This window comes from Pagrus major, chromosome 5 (assembly GCF_040436345.1).
Source record: "Pagrus major chromosome 5, Pma_NU_1.0".
NCBI lineage: Eukaryota > Metazoa > Chordata > Actinopteri > Spariformes > Sparidae > Pagrus > Pagrus major.
This window is the reverse complement of record NC_133219.1, coordinates 22,364,885-22,387,681: the sequence shown is the minus strand read 5'-3', so window position 1 is coordinate 22,387,681 and position 22,797 is coordinate 22,364,885. Positions and strand designations below refer to the sequence as shown.

At 38.9% G+C, this 22,797-nt stretch overlaps 1 protein-coding gene across 1 annotated transcript; it reads right to left on the bottom strand.

Annotated features, from left to right (window-relative positions):
* Window positions 1-633: 633 nt before the first annotated feature.
* LOC140995645 (uncharacterized) lies at window positions 634-19,185 on the bottom strand. The gene is made up of 8 exons (XM_073465725.1): window positions 18,975-19,185; window positions 17,367-18,063; window positions 15,840-16,033; window positions 14,459-15,272; window positions 12,305-12,498; window positions 9,745-10,735; window positions 8,294-8,541; window positions 634-4,612 (listed from the first exon to the last, which is right to left on the bottom strand). The coding sequence occupies exons 1-8, from the start codon at window positions 19,147-19,149 to the stop codon at window positions 2,121-2,123; spliced, it is 5,805 nt and encodes a 1,934-aa protein (XP_073321826.1). The 5' UTR covers window positions 19,150-19,185; the 3' UTR covers window positions 634-2,120.
* Window positions 19,186-22,797: the final 3,612 nt, after the last annotated feature.

Genomic DNA, 22,797 nt, shown 5'->3' with positions numbered 1-22,797 from the left:
CCAATTAAAAGAGGCGTGTTCTACGTGACCTGTGTGGTGATACAATTTGGCATTGGTTTGGAGTCACTGGGTCACATGAAATGGATGCCATTGAAAATAAACTGCTGAATTTTAATAATAATTAATATTCATATAAAATAAAAGAAGCAGTAAAATGTAATAAAAAGAGAGTGGAGTCTTATTTGTCCCATTTAGTCATACAATTCAGCATTGGCTTGGAGTCACTGGGTCACATGACATGGAAGCTATTGAAATAAATACTGAATTTTCATAATAAATATTCATATAAAATAAAAGCAGTAAAATCCAATAAAAATAGGTGTGTCTTACTTGTCCTATTTAGTAATACAATTCAGCCTTGGCTTGGAGTCACTGGGTCACATGATACGGAAGTTATTGAAAATAAACACTGAATTTTCATAATATCCAAATAATTAATTTAGCTGCAATTCCGAGACACACTGTCTTCATTTCGTCACTTATCTTAGCAAAAGTTTCTTACTATAAAACCTAGAGAGCAGTGCTCATCTACACAAGCCAGTTCAAGTGCCTTACATCTGAGGCATCCTATCTGTCTGTCCATCAGCTGCCCAAAATGTAAATTGCAAGCAACATTACAACCACACCTTTTTATGAAAAAGGCAAATTTTGGTTTATTTAAGACTGATTAAAAATCATTCATAATACATTCATTTTGTGGGTTTTACAGAAAAATTGTGCTGTAGATTAGAAGCTGCACTTTTGAAAACAAACTCATTACCAAGAGGATAAGGCATTAAGGCATTAAGACAACAAAGAGGCTGCATTTCTTTTCCTAATACAATATATAACATGCTCTCTGATTAAAACAATGATACAGCAGATCAAAATAACCGTTTCTGTGTATGTTACTGTCATGAAACATAGCAAGGCCCAAAACGGTGGGATTACAAACTGATTTTGTCATCCATATAGATTTGTTCCATCAGAGTTATAAGTGAGAGTGCCTCTACCTCAGTCAGATCACCCTGTATTTAAACAAGATTCAGGTTTTTCTAGACCCTGAAATACATTCATTAACAACCTGCACATTTGCTTATTACCATACTCATGACATATTCATTTTGAGTCACCATCATGCGACGGTGCCAGAGATAAGGCTGTGTCCAGACTGACATTAGTGCTACAAGCTAATGTGCAGCCCGCTCATTCATTTCATAAAGACAACTCAAGAAAGAAAAACAACAAAGCATCCAACATAAAACTTAAAGCTAGATGGACTTTTGCTGCAACACAATGCAAGTTAATCCAGCAAATGACCACTCTGGCCAGTTGAATAAATGCTAGCACACAATCCAGGACTACATTGTAGCATGAACCATATAAATCCACTGTTTGTCTATAAAAATGATTGTCAGTTTGATATTCTAATGCTCTGTGCAGTGCTAGCTTATAGATCCATTACTCAAACCACCCTTCCTGGACTGTATTTCATCCTCTCTAAAGTAGCTGAAGCAGCAAACCATCACCAATGCTGCCCTTTGAGTTTATAAGTGCAGCTCCATTTTTAAGCCCTGGATGGCCCAATGAGAGCAAAGCGAGCTGGCTAATACCCTAAGCTCAGTTACCGCATCAAACACAAGGCATGAGAAAGACCTTAAAGTATAAAACAGAAAACAGAAAATTAAAACTTAAAAGTTAACTCCACTTTTAACATCAAAGTCTGTTTACAGGTCTTAGAGAGTATTACTACATACTGTATGTGAAAAAGTTGCATTTGGCTTCAGAGGGAGCTGTGTAAAGTCTGATATGTTGTCTTAAGTGACATCCAGGCAGCGGCAGCCAGTTAAAAAATATATATATATATTTTGTACAGGCCTCTGTAGCCCCAAGGCTACATTATTAGCCGCACACAACTGTATTGCTGACTGGTCAGTGTTGGCACCAGATTTTAACAAGGAAGAAGGAATAAGGAAGACTGGTTCTGTTGGAGTGATGAAGTCCAACAATGTTTTAGAAATGCTATGCTAAATTGGGGGAGTTCTTTTAAAATAAAATGTTAAAATACCAGCAGAAATTCTGCTTTAGTGCAATTCATGTACCTTTATCAGCAGTATTGTGCATCAAATGCAGACTTGTTTTTAAGTAGAAGGGCTTTGTGCTTCGCTTGTGTGCTTTCTCTTGTGTTTGCTGTGTTTTAACCAGGTGGAGAACTTTTCTCCACAAGTGCTGCATTTGTAAGGCTTCTCCCCAGTATGTAACCTCATGTGTCCTTTCAGGTCTGTTTTATGACCAAACAACTTGTCACACACAGTGCACTTATATGGCTTTTCACCTGTGTGTATTCTGGTGTGCCTTTTCAAAGTCGTACCGGTAGCAAATTCTCTCTTGCAATAGGAACACTTGAAGGGCTTTTCCCCCGAATGGACTCGCTGGTGATTTCTGAAAGCCGAAGAATCTGCGAACTCCTTCCCGCATTCGCTGCAGCTGTAAGGCTTCACACCTGTGTGAATTCTCTTGTGCTTTTTCATATTCACCAATGAGCTGAAGCTTTTATCACAGACGTCACATTTGTATGGCTTTTCTCCAGTGTGAACCCTTGAATGCAGATCCAGATTATACTGGCGGTTGAACCCGTTTCCGCAGACCGTGCATTTATAAGGCTTGACAACAGAGTGAACCACCAGATGTTTATTCAAATCCCAACTCTCCCTGAACATTTTCCCACAATCGTCACATTTGTAAGTCTTTTCAACAGTGTGGGATTTCATATGAAATTTGTAGTTTTTGAAATTAGTCATCACTTTACCACACCTTTCACACTTGAAAGGGTTGTCAGTTTCACCCTCGTTACTACTACTACTACCTGAGGTGTTCCCATCATTCTTGTCTGTTGGTGCTGTAATACTTCCAGTTGACCCTGTGCTCTCATTGTTGTGTTCCTCACTTTGCTTTTGCTCTGTATTTCTGGTCGGTGTATTTTCATCCTTACGTTTCTTTATTGGTGTTGATTCACTACTTCCAACCGATGTTGCGCTTCCCTCCTTAAGTCTCTTACGAGTTGTCAACCCCTTGCTGCTTGTAGACTCTGTGTTGTCATTTTTCGGTTTCTTATTTGGTGTCAACTCACTGCTTCTGGTTGATGTGGTGCTTCCATCATTACTCTTGTTTGGTGCTGGTTTAGAACTTGAGGTTAATTTTGCTTTCCCGTCATTGGGTTTTCTTTTTGCTGTTGGATCAGCACTTTTAGCTGATGTTGTCTTCTCATTGTTACGTTTCTTATTTGGTGCTGGCTCAAAACTTCCAGTTGAGATTGGTCTCCCATCTTGGCTTTTCCTATTTAGTTTTGGTTCACTATTTTCTTCTGATGTTGGGTTCTCATCATTATATGTCTCATTTGGTGTAAGTTCGGTGCATTCATTTGATGTTGTGCTTGTATCATCACCCTTCTCCTGTGGTGTAGCTGAATTGTTCTCACTGTTACAATCCTTACGTGGTGTTGGCTCAACACTTCCAGTAGAAGTTGTTTTACCACCACTGTGTCTTTTTGGTGCTGGTTTAGTACTCAAAGTACTTTTGGCTGATGTTGTCTTCTCATTGTTTTGTTTCTTATTTTGTGTTGGTTCACCATTTGCTTTCGATGTTGAGTTCTCATCATTTGATGCTGTGGTCTTATCGTCACCTTTCTTCTTTGGCGCTGACTCGGTATGTGTAACTGATGTTGTCTTCTCATCATTACGGTTCTTATTAGTTGTTTGCTCAGTGTTTTCAGTTGATGTTGGATCCTCAACATTACGTTTTTCAACATTTGGTGTTTGCTTGGTGCCTTTAGTTGATTTCGTGGTCTTATCGCTGCACTTACTCTGTGGTGTTGGCTTAATATTTTTAGCTGATGTTGTTTCTGATTTCCTCTGTGGTGTTGGCTCAGTATTTCTGATTGATGTTGTGTTCTCATTTGGTGTTAGCTTGGTACTACTAATTGATGCTGTTGACTCACTATTACCTTCTGATGTTGGGGTGTTATCATTTCCGCTCTCAGTTGGTGGACACTCAATGTCTCTAGTTGATGCTGTGGTCTTATCATTACATTTTTCATTTGGTGTTGGCTCAGTAATTTTAGTTGATGTTGTGTTCCCATCATTGCTTTGGTTATCTGATGTGTGCTCCATACTTGTAGCTGATGCGTTTTCGTCATCACTTGTCTTATGTGTTGTTGACTCATTATGCCTAGTTGGGGTTGCACCTCCATGGGTGCAAGTTATGTGATCTTGACTCTCAGCTTCTTGAGAGTTGTGAGTGAGATTGTCATCATTTGTTGCTGATACCGCAGAACCCTCCCCGTCAGATCCAGATAATATCTCTTTATTTGAGTCGCTGGATGGAGGATCTTTATTTGGCTGGTCTTTGTCCAAATTCTGAGATTGATCCCTGTGGACACTTTCCTCACAAGCTGGAGTCACCTTAGAGGCATTGGTGTCCTGTTGCTGTGCAAGCTGCTGTCGTTCCTGACTGACACACATTTCCTCTTGTTCCTCCTTGATACGTGCAGGATCTGGTTGGACCGAACTGGAGCCAGTCTGCAGCCTGTTCCGAAGGACTGCCCCCTCCTTATTGACAGATAACTGTGCGAGCTCTAAAGGGAAGGACAAAGAAATAAGACAATGATGAAATGCTGCACATTAATAAGCCTGTATTCAACGGTTGTGATTAAGAAAGTCTATGATGAACAGTGTTAATTAGACACACAACAGTTCACCTCTCAAGGACTGACAAAGCAAGGCAAGAAGTTTGATGTCTTTGAGTACCAACAACTCCAAGACATCTGTATAATGACCCTAACTGGACCTTATTGTAAGTGATCACAAGCCAGAAGGTTTAGGAATCATAGTTTTAATATTTAATGAGGAAATGTATTGTATTTCTTATAACTTTAGACAAGTAGCTTTAACTAGTTGAATGATTAAAGTAGTTGAGTAATACAATAACAGTATACAGGTGAAACCATCATGAAATTGTAATAATCAGGTCGTAAAAATTCAGTATTTAGTCAAAATTGTATTACAAATTACTTGAGTAAATGTACTTAATGCTAGTTACTTTTAGTGGTGGAAGAAGTATTCAGATTATTCACTTAAATAAAAGTAGCAATACCACACTGTGAAAGTACTCCACCATAAGTAAAAGTCAGGCAGTCGAAACCTTACTGAAGTTAAACTATGGAAGTATGTCAGATTAATGTCTCTAAAATATCCAAAATAAAAGTACTTATTGTGCAGTAAAAATGTCAATGTTTGCCAGTCAGTATTTTACTATTGAACATTAAGTTTTTGGATCAATATTACTGCTGTATTAATGTGTATGTTGTATGTTAACGCTCTAGATGTTTAGATTTGAGCTAAATACTGTTGGGTAATTTAATCTGCAATGGATCGTATTCTATAAAATCATCACATGTTAAATAAAATAATCAATTTGAAATAATCAAATTTAAAATCACCGAATTTTGAGATAGATGGTTTTCTCTGAACTGAAACGGTATGATTTTTTAAAACTAATAAAGTAACTAAAGCTGTGGGACAAATGTAGTGAAGTAAAAAGTGCAATATTTACATCTGGAGTACAAATTTTAAGTTGCATAACATAAAAATACTCCATTTGAGTGCCAGTACCTCAAATTTGTACATAAAAGGTGCATTATTTTAGTTTAAAACATTAAAAAAAATGAACTAACCCTATCAACGAGTGTGAAGAAGTGGCAGTTCTGGTGTTATGTCCAAGATGTCTTTGTACTGCATTGCAGAGATATCCACTGCTAAGCAGCCAAGTACAGGCTGTCTCTTCTGTAATACATTCTGTAATATGTCCTCCTGGCCTGAGGGGGTTATTGTGAGTCGCTGTAGCGACTAGTGTGCTGCAGGAGATGATGAAGAAGTCGAGCCAACCAGAGGAACTACCATAGAGAAGTTAACAGCCTCATAAGTTATTCAGTAAACACAAAGATGCAGCTCCAGAAAAACGACTTTTATCATCATCTCAAACAACAACTCCTGAAAAGACACCACGTCAGGTGCAGAGAAAAGCAGCAATGTAAAAAGTAAACATACTGTATACACAAAAACCACACGTGAAGATCATAAGAAAGCTTATTTAAGTCTTATTTTGACAAGCCGTTGGAGGTTCAGCAGTTTGGTCGAGTTTTGCATATTCTTGCTCTGCTGTCAGTTATTAGTTGCTTTTATTTATAGCAGGTGAATGTAAATTGTGTTTGTATGGACCCAGTAGTAGACAGACTGAAAAAATGTCATTTGATTCATCATATTCTAACCACTTGGAACTACTGCCATGAGATGAGGCAAGATTTGAGGTTATGTAACTTTGCTATACATTTTTGAGGACATTATAAGGTTTATTACTTGTGTCTTATTGCAGCAATGACACTGTTAGATATTATGTACAGTCAGTAAATCATCAAGTTGCTGCTCCAGGAAAGTACAAGGAGCAGCTCTGGCTTCTACTCCCATGAAGTGGGACCAGGCCTGCAGAGCTGGAAGATCCTGCTGTATCAAGCATTGGACCGAGTGACCGTGACAAGTAAGTCTACGGTGGCTGAAGATCTCAGTTAGTTGTAATTTGTAAACCGTGTGTCCAGTGAAAACCATGTGGCGGTCTGATGAACAAGTTTATCTCTGCAGTCCATGTTTCTGCTGTGTGACAGTATAAAATCATTAGTTTTGTACACAACTGTTCTTTACTTTCTTCCTGAAAGAGGGCAGATGGCACTGTGATGTATGTATTATGAGTAGTGACATCATCTGAGTGAAATAATGAATAAATCCTCCCTGTAATATTAAAATTAAAATTCTCATTAATCATATATTACATGTACAGAAGGCTTAACAAAAAACATTCAAAATGCTACAGAGTTCACATTGTATTTATCTTAGCCTGGTCACATCACTGTTCACACTGTATAGTAAACACAGCCCTAACATGTTTTAATAAAAACAAGGTGTCTGAACTAAAGTAACTGCCCTGCCCCACCTTTGTCTTTTTAGAAGCAAAGTCCAGTCCAGCCACCCCCAGTGATGAATTACCACCCTGCCCTTTATTCTTATCTGCAGCTGGTCTCATCAACAAGCCCCCCCCCCCACCCCCAAAAACTGTACAGCTTTGTAAGTCTAAAACATGCATACCTGTTATAGTATTTCCTTATATTTTTATTGTAATTTTTATTTTTTTTATATTTATGGTCTTGACTGCTGCAGTAATTAGCCTCCATTTTTTTAATGCACCAAACACCACGGCAAATATTCCTGTGTCTACTATTGCACTGATATTTTTGTACATTTTGTTTTTGTTTGTGATAAATGCCAAAACACAAAAGGCTTTTTGTGTTGACAATCACTGAAATGAAACAGTCCAACCTGCTGGAAAGGCTTTTGTGCCAGCTTTACTCAAATGAAGGTTACAGTGGTTGCTTAGTATGTCTGCTTACACAGACCTGTCTTTGTTACACAAATTGAATGAGCTTTCAAAATTTAGAATCAATGTAAACCTCCAAAAGTTTTATTTAGCACTTATTGTGCAACAAAAGAATGATACAACTGAGCAATGGTGAATATATGGGTAACTAAATATATAGATAGAAGTAATTATTTCGGTGTTCACAATTTTAACAACGTGCAATATTGAATTTGCAAGGAAACAAATGAAATATATAGGATAAATGCCAAAAAGGGTTTGAACTAAACCTTGATAAAGGAGGAAATACTGCCCCCTATTCGTTTTAAGCAGGTGGCTGGACATTACAAATAGCTCCTACAAATAGTACAGTACTTGAGTAAATGTACTTAGTTACATTCAACCACTGGTTAGTTTCCACAACTGCTTGTTGTTAACAAAGTTGTCTAACATAACAACCGATGGCCGAGTTCAGGCTTCTGGCAATGTTTAGGATATGTCAATTATTGTCAAGTTTTTATCGACCCTCAGGAGACAGGACCGAAGTATTATGGCGACTTCCGCATGTAACGAGGCTTCACGTGTCTAACACGCTTTGTGACAGCAGTAAGTGTAATACAGTGTAATGTCACTAACAATTTGGACACATATATTTATGCCTATTTAGCGACATGCTGAGCCCACTCATCACGGTATCTTCTCGAAATCTAATGATTTGTTACACCTGTTAAAGTGTTTTTTCCTGTAAGTTGAGGCTCGACATAGCTGAAAAATAACACATGACTTGACCAATACCTGCGACTGTTTAACACAGAATTGGCTTTATGAGGGGAAAAAAATGAATTTTCCCAACCTGTCCGGTGTAACTTTATCTCAGGCGTGAAGACAGAGTCCAACAGCCTGCGTTGACGAGCGATTTCTGCCTCGCAATTTTCCAATTTCTTCTCAAAAACTCCCAGTATTTCTTGAGCGGCCGCGGTTAGCCGATCACAGACAAACTGTCTCATACTTTGAGCTGAAGACATTGTTGAACTTTGAGTGAGATACTTCTTCCTGCAAAAACTTTTATCAAAGTATTTGCGAAAACTGGACTTGCCAGTTCTGTTTACTTCCGCATGAAAAGTTCTTCTTCTACTTCTTCTTCTTCGTCTTGTTCGGCTTCTTGTTCTTCTTCTTCTGATTTTATTGGTGTTTGCCTAACAGCTTCCGGGCTCATTACCGCCACCCAGTGATCTGGAATGTGGACTCATAATTTACCCTCTTTCTAATGTGTCTACAAAACATGAAGAAATACAAAAAACAGCTTAAAAAAAACTTAAGAATAATGAACCTAAAAGTAATACACAATGAACAAATTACAGTTTCGATGATATTTCTCAAAATGTATTCATTAGTCTTGTTGATCCTGCACTGCAAACAAATACAGCATTCAACAAGTTAAAATACAAAGTACTTCCCTAAACAATCTTTCCATGTGAACAGAAAAAAAAACTAGTTCAACATTAATTGAGATGACGAATTATGTAATTTATTGGATTCAAGTTTGATCACAAAACCATACAGATTACAAACAAGCTTGTTTGGAGATAAGATTTCAAGCCCTAATGAAGTCTGACAGGTACATCCAGTAAGCTGCATCAGGGACATCGGAAAATTAAAATCAAGAAACTGGCTACAGTCTACTCCAGTTTCGATGTAGGATTGGATAACTGTACATGACGTAATCTTGATATGAACTGCAGTGTGATGTTTTGGGGACGTTTGAGCAAAGATTGATTAGTATACATAAAACCCTCACGCATGACATCCAGCAATGGACAGACTGAGCAGCATGTTTAATGTGAGATAATAATAATAATAATAATAATAATAATAATAATAATAATAATAATAATAATATCTGGACAATCACACAAAAGTAATCTGATCCTGTCAGGGGAAAATGTACTAACATGTTGAATTTAACAAGCAATGCAACAGTAGAAAATAAATCAAACTAGAGATTAGAGTTTTGATGCACTGATTACTCTTTTAGCCAATTAAATAGTGAAAAATGTTCAACGAAAGGTCAGAACCCAAGATGACGTCTTCAACTTGTTATATCTAACAATGAGTTAATTACTCAAGGTATTAAATTCATAATGATACAAAGTAAAGTAAAAGATAGAAATAAAACAGAAAATTATATATTAAAGAAACTTTCTGCAACATGTCCAATATGGCAGTTCGAGGTGAATCCCAATACTGTAATCTTACTTAAGTTTTGTTTTTTTTCTTAACATTTCCAAAAAGAAATTTCAGCGCTGTTGTTTCGCCCATGTATGGATCATCTTGTGTAATTTCAATTTTCTGTGCTGAGCAAAATTCTTCCCACAAAGGTTGCATTCAAACGGCTCCCCTGTGTGGACTTTGGTGTGTATTTTCAAACTTGCGTTGGCTGCAAACGTTCTCCCACACCAACTGCACTTATAAGGTTTCTCCCCTGTGTGCACTCGGACGTGAATGGTGAGAGTTGAAAAGCGAGAAAACCCCTTCCCACAGTGGACGCAGCTGTACGGCTTCTCTCCTGTGTGAGTTCGGCTGTGCCTCCTCAGATCTGTGCCGCGGTAGAACTTTTTCCCGCAGGTGATGCAAGAGTGGGGCTTCTCACCTGTGTGAATTTTCATGTGACTGATGTAGCTTGACTTCCAGCAGAATTCCTTTCCACAAACTCCGCAATTGAAGGGCTTTAACCCGGTGTGACTCATCATGTGCGTCTTCAAACGTATCTTTCGGGCGAATTCTTCCCCACAAGTGTCACATTTGAAACGCTTTTCATTGATGTGGGTCTTTTTGTGATTTCTTAACATCAAATTATCATTAAACTCCTCAGGGCAAAAGACACATTTGAAACGTTTGTTCTCTGTTTTCTGATCACTACTTGCATTCTCTTGGTTTCCTCTTTCAGGGTCTTGGCTCGTCGCTCTGTGAGAGTTGTGAGAAAGGTGGTGGTCACAGTTGGGTTCTGATAGACCGTAGCCCACTGTGTCAGATTCAGATTTTATAGCTTCAACTGAGATGATGGTCAGTGGCATTGGATCCAAAAGTAGAGTCTGATCTTCACTGCAATCACTTCCCTCACAAGTGGGCCTAAACTTGAACAAATCACTCTCCTGCTTCAGTACAAGCTGCTCCTCCTGTTCCTCTTTAATCTGTGGAGGCTCTGGGTCCTCTTGGTCCAGACTGGAGTTCCTCTCCTGAACACAGAGCTGCTGGCCATCGAGAACCTTGTCATCACAGACAGACTGTGATATCTCTGAAGGGAAGGACAGGAGAAGCACTCTTAGTTCTCAGATCCTTTGAATATGTAAACATAGCCATACCACAGTGTGAAAACACCATGACAGGGCCCACATTAAACATTTCACTTACAGGTTCAATTTGTAAGTTTTCTTGTTTGAAGCATTCAAAAATTATCCAAATCATCAACAGAATATGAAGCCAGTAACAGTTTTGAAATAGGCTATCTAATAAGGCGATCGTCCAATAGTAAAACACCAATAATCCTCCGCTGCTCCGAGCTACCACTCTCGGCAATGTCAGCTAATGGGTAATTCCTTGCCAACTTACCTCGGGCTTCCCACTTCATGACATGGATTTTCTGGATAGAATAAATGTGAAAACTTTTATTAAGTTCATGGGACCTTGAAAAATCCTGTAGCTGTACTCCAGATACTAAGTTTTGATTTTTTTAAGTTTGGCCATCTGCTAGATTTCAGCATTTTAGTGATTTCTTGTATGTGTATTCAAAGTTTCACCAATCACAATTTTTCATTGGATTGGACTGAAATTTGTCCTGAACATCCAAGAGACTCTAAGGAAACTTGACAACATTCGTTCATTTATATAGTTGTTGCTGAACTGTTATAGAAATCAATAAAGTAACAGGAAGGCTTTTTTTTTTCTTTTTTTTAAAACCGGAACGAAGAATCTGTCATTTTCAAAAAATCGTATCTCCACTAGTTTTCACTTTTAGGCAACCAAGTTTTGCAACGTTCCAGAACCCAATGACAAACAGGCTCAATAGGTATCAGACAGATAGAAAAACTTGACGTCAACAAGTACAAATATCTACTGATGAAATAAGACCACTGAATGTAACATTGCAGCCAATGAAGGATTGGGAAAAAACAGCTAATTTAAAACAAACATAAAAGATGAAGGGGTAATATAGCATTCCTGACATTTTTTTTATATATATACATACAATTAATGTCAACACTTTCACATACAAATGTTTCAAGGAAATTAAAATAATCCTTCTTGGGAAAATCTACAGTCAAAATAACCTGAAAAGTGGGTTTTTCAGCTCTGAAGCTATATCTAACTAGATCTATGGCCCTCAAATTTTTATGCAGGAACAAATAACTAGATGTGACAGCACTACATTAATAATACACAGAACCAACATTTGGTTGCAAGACAGTAACAAACTAGTGGAGATATGAATTTTTGAAAATGACATTCTTCATTCAGGTAAAAATTAAAAATGACTTAAATAGTACTGAGCACAGCTACTGGATTTTACAAGGTCCCATTAATTTAATAGCAGTTTCAACATGATTCTTTCTTGAAAATCCATGACATGGACTGGGAAAAGTTCTGGATTTTGGTTGGGATGACCACAATACAACCTCTAGCTGCACGGCTAACTGAGCTTACTAGCTAACGTCAGCAGTTACCAGTTGCTCTGGTGATATGCTGCCCCTACAACAGTGAGCATTAGCTTATGCACTTTACACGGTAGCTTCAAATAACAAAAAGCTGAACATTGTAATTTCACGTAATCCCCCATGTTATTAATTAGCAGAGTATTATTACAAACCTATCCTGTGTAGTTTTATCTCCGGCTTCAAAACGATATCGAGTAATTTGCGCTGACGGTTGATCTCCTCCTCGTACACTTTCACTGTTTTTTCAAACACTTCTAATATTTCCTCAGTCGCAGCAGTTAGTCGCTCATTTACAAACTGCCTGAGACACTGCACGGAAGACATGTTGAGGGAATAACTTAAGATACTTCAGATCATTTCACTTCAACACCTCAGTTGATTCCGTGATACTGTAAGTGACGCTTTACTTCCGCCGGACTCAATATGATGTTACTCCGATTTAAAGGGAACGCGTCGCTTTCTGGAAGTTTCCTCTGTGGCAGCAACATGTTGATTTTAGTCAACAACAAGACAACATGAGGGTTTAAAAGATGACAACAAATACTGAATGTGCGTGGAAATTTACCTCCACAAATATTACAAATAATCACAAAGAAAACTTGCTCTTAAGTATAATTAACTGCCTGTATTCAACCAATAAAAGGAAAATAAATATTCAAAGAAAAAGTTGATTAACAAACAACCTTAAGAATCAAACCATCTTAAGAAAGTGTAACTCAAAAAGTATAAAACTCCATAATTTTGTTATCTTAAATATCTCTCCACAGCAGAGCCATAGAAAGGATGTTAGCAATAAGGAGGTCATAAATCCCCCTGAACACACAGCTTAATCCTCAGAAAACCACAAAGATGTCCAGGTTTTTTTTAAACTACTGGATAAAGATGGGTGGTCAAATTTGACCTTTTCAATGAACTGTTTAATCAAACTTTATATGAAGGTCTAACTCAAAGCCATTTCCACAGTGCAAGGAATAAAATGCCAGGGGAGAAACGTTGGAGCTGGATCCTTTATTGATTAGTTAGTTTACTTAAAAGCAGTCAAATGTAAACAAGTCAAATAATACCAAGTCAACTTCATAAATAACAGCAATGTGTGAGAACCTTTTAATTGTAGAAACACTTAAATAAATATTAATTTAAAACACAAGACTGCAGCACATCATGTCATGTCCTCCGAGAAACATACAAACAGCGATGGTTAACACATTTCTATATTGCTGGGAATTCCCCCAAAGCAAAGACTGATTAGAGGACATAACACTCACACATGAGATCCAGATGATAGAAGTACATCTGGAAATGAAACGTAATCTGATCCTGCTGGGAATCCAACGCGTAATCCAACAGTAGAACATAAAGGCAACAAAAGGCAACAGACTGTAGAAGTCAGTGTAGGTAAGAAAAGGTTCACAACGTCTGTCTCATGCTCCTCAAAGCTGCATGCTGTAGACCCAAACACCCCTCAAAACTGATGAATACAGTTAAAGAATGAACATCAACGGTTACTCGTTAGATATCATGTCTAATATTGAGCGGGCAATACCAGTCAGTCTGTTTTGTCATCTCAGTGGATGCGCTTGTTTCTTGGGTGGCAACTAATGATCATCGTCAATAATTAATCAATTAATTTTTTTGATGAACTGATTACTTTTTTAGCCGGTATAATAGTGAGAAATGTACGACCAAAGGTCAGAGCCCAAGATGCCATCTTCAACTTGTTACAGTATATCTAACGATGAAATCAATACTCAAGGTATTCAGTTTATAATGATACAAAGTAAAGAGACAAATAAAACAAGATTACGCTGCGGTCCTGCTTGAGTCCTACTATCATGACCATTATTATTATACTTAAAGTTGTATAAATATTCATATCTCAATTAGTAAACACGTTATTACTGTTGTGGCTGCTGTATCCCCCCATCCTCCCGTCTTTCCCACAGCTTCTCTCAATTTTATATGTCCATCTCCTGTCTGAACAAGCCCCCAGTTCGGTTTTACCTACAAATCCTGAATATTACTGGGTCAGACATAAAATCTTTTCTGCTCCCCAGTCTGATATGGCAAAAGTTTGAGTTGAATACTGACAGTTTAATCATACTTTGTGCAAGTTTTGAACTCCTTTATTCAGAAATGTCAGCTCTGTTGTTTCTCCTGTACATGGATCCTCTTCTTGTGTAAACTCATTGATGTGATTAGAGCAAAACTAATCCCACAAATGTTGCATTTATACAGATCCACTGTATGAACTCTGTTGTGTTTTTTCAAAGTCGAGCTTTTGGCAAATGTTTTACCACACCAACTACAGTTGTAGTATCTCCCCTGCGTGCAGTTGGACATGATTGTTGAAAGCTAAACTGTCAGAAAACCCCTTCCCACAGTGGAAACAAATAACCAGCTTCTCCCGTGTGTGAGTTCGGCTGTGCCTCCTCAGATCTGTGCCGCGGTGGAACTTTTTCCCGCAGATGATGCAAGAGTGGGGCTTCTCACCTGTGTGAGTTTTCATGTGACTGACACAGTTTGACTTCCAGTAGAATTCCTTTCCACAAACTCCACAATTGAAGGGCTTTAACCCGGTGTGAATCATCATGTGCGTCTTCAACTGTATCTTCCTTGCAAATTCTTTCCCACAAGTGTCACATTTGAAAGGCTTGTCATCAATGTGGGTCTTTCTGTGAATTTTTAACATACAAAAATCATTAAACTCCTCAGGGCAAAAGACACATTTGAAAAGTTTGTTCTCCGTTTTCTGATCACTACTTGCATTCTCTTGGTTTCCTCTTTCAGGGTCTTGGCTCGTCGCTCTGTGAGAGTTGTGAGAAAGGTGGTGGTCACAGTTGGGTTCTGATAGACCTGAGCCCACTGTGTCAGATTCAGATTTGATTGCTTTAACTGAGATGTTGGTCAGTGGCAGTGGATCCAAGAGTAGAGTCTGATCTTCACTGCGATCACAAGTAGGCCTAAACAAATAGCTCTCCTGCTTCAGTACAAGCTGCTCCTCTTGTTCCTCTTTAATCTGTGGAGGCTCTGGGTCCTCTTGGTCCAGACTGGAGTTCCTCTCCTGAACACAGAGCTGCTGGCCATCGAGAACCTTGTCATCACAGACAGACTGTGATATCTCTGAAGGGAAGACAGGAGAAGCACTGTTAGTGGTTCATTTAAAGCAGCTCCAATCCATAGCTACACACATCTAGTGTTGGGAGAAAGTTCTCAGACCCTTTGAATATGTAAACATAGCCATACCACAGTGGGAAAACACCATGACAGGGCCCACATTAAACATTTTACCCAAAAGTACAATCTGTGGGACTTTTTGTTTAAAACATTCAAAAATTGACTAAAATTATCAACAGAATGTGAAGACAGTAACAGTTTTGACATTATTTCAAAGACATCTTTGTATTGTGTTACAGGGGTATCTAATGAAGTTAGCATGCTAACTAGGTAGCCACTACCCACATCAGAGGCTACCTACAGAGGTGATGGTCCAATAGTAAAAACACCAACAATCCTCCGGTGCTCCGAGCTCCCAGTCCGGTCAGTGTCAGCTAACCTCTAGCTGCACGGCTAACTGAGCTTACTAGCTAACGTCTGCTACAGTTACTCAAATAACAACATGCTGGACATTATAATTTAACGTAATCCCCCACGTAATTAATTAGCAAAGAGCAGAGTATTATTACAAACCTATCCTGTGTAGTTTTATCTCCGGCTTCAAAACGATATCGAGTAATTTGCGCTGACGGTTGATCTCCTCCTCGTACACTTTCACTGTTTTTTCAAAGACTTCTAATATTTCCTCAGTCGCAGCAGTTAGTCGCTCATTTACAAACTGCCTGAGACACTGCACGGAAGACATGTTGAGGGAATAACTTAAGATACTTCAGATCATTTCACTTCAACACCCCAGTTGATTCCGTGATACTGTAAGTGACGCTTACTTCCGCCGGACTCAATATGATGTTACTCCGATTTAAAGGGAACGCGTCGCTTTCTGTTGAAGTTTCCTCTGCGGCAGCAACATGTTGATTTAAGTCAACAACAAGACAACATGAGGGAGTAAAAGATGACAACAAATACTGAATGTGTGTGAAAATTTACCTCCACAAATATTACAAATAATCACAAAGAAAACTTGCTTTTAAGTATAATTAACTGCCTGTATTTAACCAATAAAAGGAAAAGACATATACAAAGAAAAAGTTGATTAACAAACAACCTTAAGAATCAAACCATCTTAACAAAGTGTAACTCAAAAAGTATAAAACTCCATGTTTTTGTTATCTTAAACATCTCTCCACAGCAGAGCCATAGAAAGGATGTTAGCAATAAGGAGGTCATGAATCCTCCTGAACACACAGCTTAATCCTCAGAAAACCACAAAGATGGCCAGTTTTCTTTAATCGAGGGAAAAAGACGGATTTGTCATATTGGACCTTTTTAGTAAACTTTATATCAAGGTCTAAATGGTGTTACAAGTCTTCTCCACAGTGCCAAGAATACAATGCTGGAGCTGGAGCCTTTATTGATTAATTATTTTGTTTACTTAAAAGCATATGTAATGTATCAAATGTAAACCAGTCTAATAATACCAAACCAACTTAATAACCACAATGTGCAAGACCCTTTTTTTTTTGGTTGAATGTAAACTCCCTGCTTGTTGTCAAAACCCAGAATTTTCTAAGCACTTAATTACATCATGTCCTCCACACAACAAGTTCTCACAATGGATAAGCTGTTCTGCAATTTTGCTCGTGACTTCATTGATTATCATATACAGTTGTTGATTTATTTTCTGCTGATTTATGTATTATCACAGACTTGAAACCAACATACAAACTTTCTCACTCGCAAAATGCATTTTTACTTAATTGTTACATGTAGTTGAAAATACTGCTCAATCCTTAACACTTTTATTTTTATTTCACCTTATAAAACTACATTTTTTCTGTATAAGAATAATAGCACATCTCTTTAATAAGTCATCTTATTCTACACTTAATGCTTGTGTGTCAAAGTAATTCAAGCTGTACTGCAGGTACAGATTTTTAAGGACACCCAAGGTTTATTAATCTCTCTATAACAATATCTAACAAACATTTTTGAACAGATTTTCCAGAATGACTTTTATTCAAGCCCATGATATCATTCAGTTTAAAAAACAAAGGTAATAACAGCCTAAACCATTTGTGTCTACTATTTCCAATTTAAGTATGTAGAGTCATGTGCTGCTTCAGGTTTGAGCTGGTGGTGAACGCTCTTTCACAGGTTTTGCATTTAAAAGGCTTTTCACCCGTGTGGATTCTGTAGTGGACTCTCAACGTTGTGCTGACACTAAATCTTTTCCCACACAGAGAACATTCATAAGGCTTCTCCCCAGTGTGCACTCGCAGATGCCTCTTGAAAGATGAGCCACAAACAAACTCCTTCCCGCAGTACTTGCAGCTGAAAGGCTTCACACCTGTGTGAATTTTCCTATGTATTTGTAAGTATTTCCTTATTTTGAAACTTTTCCCGCAGATGGTGCACACGCACTGCGTCCCGCCTGTTCTAACATGCTGGTCGTTGTCCCTCTCTGGATCTGTGTCTACAGAGCTCTTTTTTTCCTTTGTTTCAGAGTCAGATTGCATCCCCTCATCTGGAATGCTGGTCTGAGGTTCTCTCTCTGCTTCACTCCAACTTTGGTCCAAAAGTAGAGTCAGATTTTCACTGTGGTCACTTCCATCAAAAGCAGGACTCAACTTTAACGCTTCAGTCTCCTGTTCCTCCTGATGGGTGCAGAGTTCCTCCAGTTCCTCTTTAATCAGTGGAGGCTTGGAGTCTTCTTGGTCCAGACTGGCGCTCTTCTCCGAGTCACACTGCTGCAGGTCAAGAAGAACCTCTTCCTTACAGACTGACGGCTGTGGGAGAGCTGAGGGGAAGAATAAAGAAAGTACTCTTTAGTGTTAGGGTCTCCATGCATCCACAGCTACGGAAGTGACCCTGAAAATTACCCAGGACAATCGCATCCATCAAGAAAATGGCTCAACATATTATCCAGTATCATGGTGACAATGCAAAAGATTACTGAGATTGCAAATTTTAAACATGTTTTATTTCTTCGCCCTGTACTCCGCAATCTGGACTGTATCTTTTAAAGGCCTGTATGTGCTATGGCACTGATAATGTATATAATATTATTAATAATTATTATTAAGTAATAGTGCCCAGGTTTGGACACGTTTTAAAAGGCAATACATTATTATGAAGCAAAACAAAAATACAGTATATAAAGTAGTAAAAACCAGTTAATCATCTACATTTAAATACAACATACACATTAATAAAGCAGTTATATTAGTCAGATACAATAATGAACACTAGTGGGGAGCATTTTACTGCACAATGAGTACTTTTACTTTTAATACCTTAATACATTTTGCTGATTGTACGTAAGTAATGTTTTGATTGTAGGACTGTTGCTTGTAATTGAGTATTTTCACAGTATGCTGTTAGAGGTAAAGGGTCTAAATACTCTACTATGAAAAACAAATAAAGAACATGTTACACCAAACTCATTATCGTATCATCTTCCCGGATTTCGTTGTTAAAGGTCTGAATTATCTTGTTTTGAACGGCTAATGAAGGTAAGTTAGCTTGTTAGCTAGTAGATCTGTCTCGGTGTGTTACCCAGTTAGTATTATTACTTGTCAGGCCGTGTTGTCTTCTTTCTGTCCTGACCTTGTTCTTACTATTCCAAGTTCAATCACTTGAATAAGAATATAAAGACATTTCTGATCCCAGTTTTCATCAACCAGCCTTAAAAAACACAATTTTACAAACCTGTCCTCTCAAGTTTTATGTCGGGCGTCAGTCCGCCCAACAGTCTGCGGTGACGAATGATCTCCTCTTTGTATACTAATAAAGTTTTTTCAAACATTCCAAATATCTCCTCAGCAGCCGCCGTCAGACGCTCGTTGACGAACTTCTTCAAACAATGACCTGAAGACGTTTCCATTGTCAGACAGAAAACACAGACAGCTTCACCACAACACTGTTCTCCGTGATCTCCGCCCGCACGTCGATTGTGTGTTTCTGTCGGACTCCAAACAATGTTACTCAGAACTTCCGGCAGACGCTTTTGCGTTACACTGCCATCTTGTGGTGCTAATTGGTTATTGCACACTATAGCTGTGTGCCAAATACGTCGTCGGCAGGTTTGAAAAGGTGTGTTCACACTGTAAAAAGACTATTGCTGTCAGATACTGTTCCCCCTCTGTTCAATATGAAAGGAGGCTCACACATCTTTCAAATTCATACTCCTGACTTCTTTACCCACAACAGATAAGTCCTGTGATTTTCAGGCTGATATCATTAAATTTGACCATTTACAACAGGGGGAACGCATCCTGACAGCTTGGAGTTTATTACCTGCTATAATGGAGCTGGATTTAAGACAAATATGATAAAATAGCGTTTTATATTTAGCCTATAAATGAATGAGCATAAAAGTCCAAAAGTCCATAATATTCAAAATGAAAAGTCTCTCACAAATATAATATTTTTTATTGATAGAAATAACAGTAGTTGGTTGTGTTAATAAAGATATAAAAACACAAACATATGTGCTGTTGTCCCATTTTAAACTTTCACTTCTACAATACAACATCTTCAGATAAGTTTTGAACCTTAGCTCTCTCCACAGTGCCTCTGTGGTACGAGCACAACAGCTCGGGGGCGAGCTTTTTGTGAACGCGCTCTTCCTTCGCCCTTCGGGCCATTTCGGACGGGGGCGGTGTGGTGCCGAAAAGTGACTGCACCCTGTAAGTCCTTATTGCAAGGAGTGATATTGACCAAATTCACTGTACATGCACCTGGTTTCCTCTACTATTAATGCTGAAAAGACAGCGAATGTAACCCCTCCCAATCCAGAGTTACAGGGTGCAGTCACTTTTCGGCAGGGCCTGCCGAAAAGTGACTGCACCCTGTAAGTCCTTATTGCAAGGAGTGATATTGACCAAATTCACTGTACATGCACCTGGTTTCCTCTACTATTAATGCTGAAAAGACAGAGAATGTAACCCCTCCCAATCCAGAGTTACAGGGTGCAGTCACTTTTCGGCAGGGCCTGCCGAAAAGTGACTGCACCCTGTAAGTCCTTATTGCAAGGAGTGATATTGACCAAATTCACTGTACATGCACCTGGTTTCCTCTACTATTAATGCTGAAAAGACAGCGAATGTAACCCCTCCCAATCCAGAGTTACAGGGTGCAGTCACTTTTCGGCAGGCCCTGCCAAAAAGTGACTGCACCCTGTAACTCTGGATTGCAAGGAGTGATATTGACCAAATTCACTGTACATGCACCTGGTTTCCTCTACTATTAATGCTGAAAAGACAGAGAATGTAACCCCTCCCAATCCAGAGTTACAGGGTGCAGTCACTTTTCGGCAGGGCCTGCCGAAAAGTGACTGCACCCTGTAAGTCCTTATTGCAAGGAGTGATATTGACCAAATTCACTGTACATGCACCTGGTTTCCTCTACTATTAATGCTGAAAAGACAGAGAATGTAACCCCTCCCAATCCAGAGTTACAGGGTGCAGTCACTTTTCGGCAGGGCCTGCCGAAAAGTGACTGCACCCTGTAAGTCCTTATTGCAAGGAGTGATATTGACCAAATTCACTGTACATGCACCTGGTTTCCTCTACTATTAATGCTGAAAAGACAGAGAATGTAACCCCTCCCAATCCAGAGTTACAGGGTGCAGTCACTTTTCGGCAGGGCCTGCCGAAAAGTGACTGCACCCTGTAAGTCCTTATTGCAAGGAGTGATATTGACCAAATTCACTGTACATGCACCTGGTTTCCTCTACTATTAATGCTGAAAAGACAGAGAATGTAACCCCTCCCAATCCAGAGTTACAGGGTGCAGTCACTTTTCGGCAGGGCCTGCCGAAAAGTGACTGCACCCTGTAAGTCCTTATTGCAAGGAGTGATATTGACCAAATTCACTGTACATGCACCTGGTTTCCTCTACTATTAATGCTGAAAAGACAGAGAATGTAACCCCTCCCAATCCAGAGTTACAGGGTGCAGTCACTTTTCGGCAGGCCCTGCCAAAAAGTGACTGCACCCTGTAACTCTGGATTGCAAGGAGTGATATTGACCAAATTCACTGTACATGCACCTGGTTTCCTCTACTATTAATGCTGAAAAGACAGAGAATGTAACCCCTCCCAATCCAGAGTTACAGGGTGCAGTCACTTTTCGGCAGGGCCTGTCGAAAAGTGACTGCACCCTGTAAGTCCTTATTGCAAGGACTGATATTGACCAAATTCACTGTACATGCACCTGGTTTCCTCTACTATTAATGCTGAAAAGACAGAGAATGTAACCCCTCCCAATCCAGAGTTACAGGGTGCAGTCACTTTTCGGCAGGGCCTGCCGAAAAGTGACTGCACCCTGTAAGTCCTTATTGCAAGGAGTGATATTGACCAAATTCACTGTACATGCACCTGGTTTCCTCTACTATTAATGCTGAAAAGACAGAGAATGTAACCCCTCCCAATCCAGAGTTACAGGGTGACACAGTGATATTCACCAAATTCACTGTACATGCACCTGGCAAACACAGAGAATGTTATGCAGAATGTAAAGGCAATCCGTTACAGTTAGCCTACAGTTCTATATATACTGCATTATTGTATTCATAATTATGCTCTTAAAAGTACAAGTTATCCAAAAAGTAACTTAAGTAAATGTAATGAAGTACATGTAAATCTTTATTACCCACCTCTGATAGCACTTACTAATTTCTCAGTATGTGTTATATGATTGCTATCTAATGTGACGTGGAAACACTCCTGCATTCTTTTCTGCATTGATTTCCTAATCCTCGTTATAAAATCACTGAAACAGGGATATTGAATTATGACTTTATTTATAGATCAAAGCGGTGTAAAATCACATTGCAACAACGATAACAACAACAACAACAACAACAACAACAATAAAAGTGGCAAGGTAAAGCATCTACCCTCATCAATTGTTGACAACTAGCCTACATTATGGAAACATCAGGTTACTTTTTTTTATCTGCGCCGTTCTTTTTCCGTAGCCTCTTCACTTGGGCTACAGGACTGCACAGTAAAAAAAACATTTCTCTCGGTGCTGCGTCTGCCAGCTGACCCGTAGTAGACCTCCGCCCACCTCCTCTGAACTGATGCGCGTTCCCGTCGGGGGCAGTCGTTTTTCGGCAAGCAGTCTCGGCACTACACCTGTTCTGCTACTATGAACTGTTTGCATTGTGCCATGAATCACACATATGATGTTAGTCAATTCAAAAGATATGGCAATTCAAGAATGTCACAGTTTGTTGAAAAGATCGTAAAATACCATTTTGTTTTGAGTAAAAACTGCTCAGTAAACTGCATCGTCTCGCACAATATACGTCAACAAAACCAACATGGCCGTCAACACGGCAAATAATTATTCCAAAACGGAAAAAAATCACAGTAATGTCTTGTCTTAAATTAGGCTTCATCTTTGCTGTGATGTTAAACATCCGAGTTTTTAATAAAATGTCATCAGTTGAAAGCGGAACAAATAAAAGCTCCAGCACTTCCACTGTCGGTACTTATCAGCGTGACACCCAGCGGAAGTAAACA

Bases quoted from the DNA above. Each gene is read 5' to 3' on its own strand.
- LOC140995645 (XM_073465725.1), bottom strand. From the start codon at position 19,149: ATGGAAACGTCTTCAGGTCATTGTTTGAAGAAGTTCGTCAACGAGCGT. The intron at 18,064-18,974 runs GTTTGTAAAATT...TCTTCCCCTCAG, and splicing joins CATAAAACTTGAGAGGACAG to CTCTCCCACAGCCGTCAGTC. The intron at 12,499-14,458 runs GTAGTTGGTGTG...AATGATCTGAAG, and splicing joins GCAGGGGAGATACTACAACT to TATCTTAAGTTATTCCCTCA.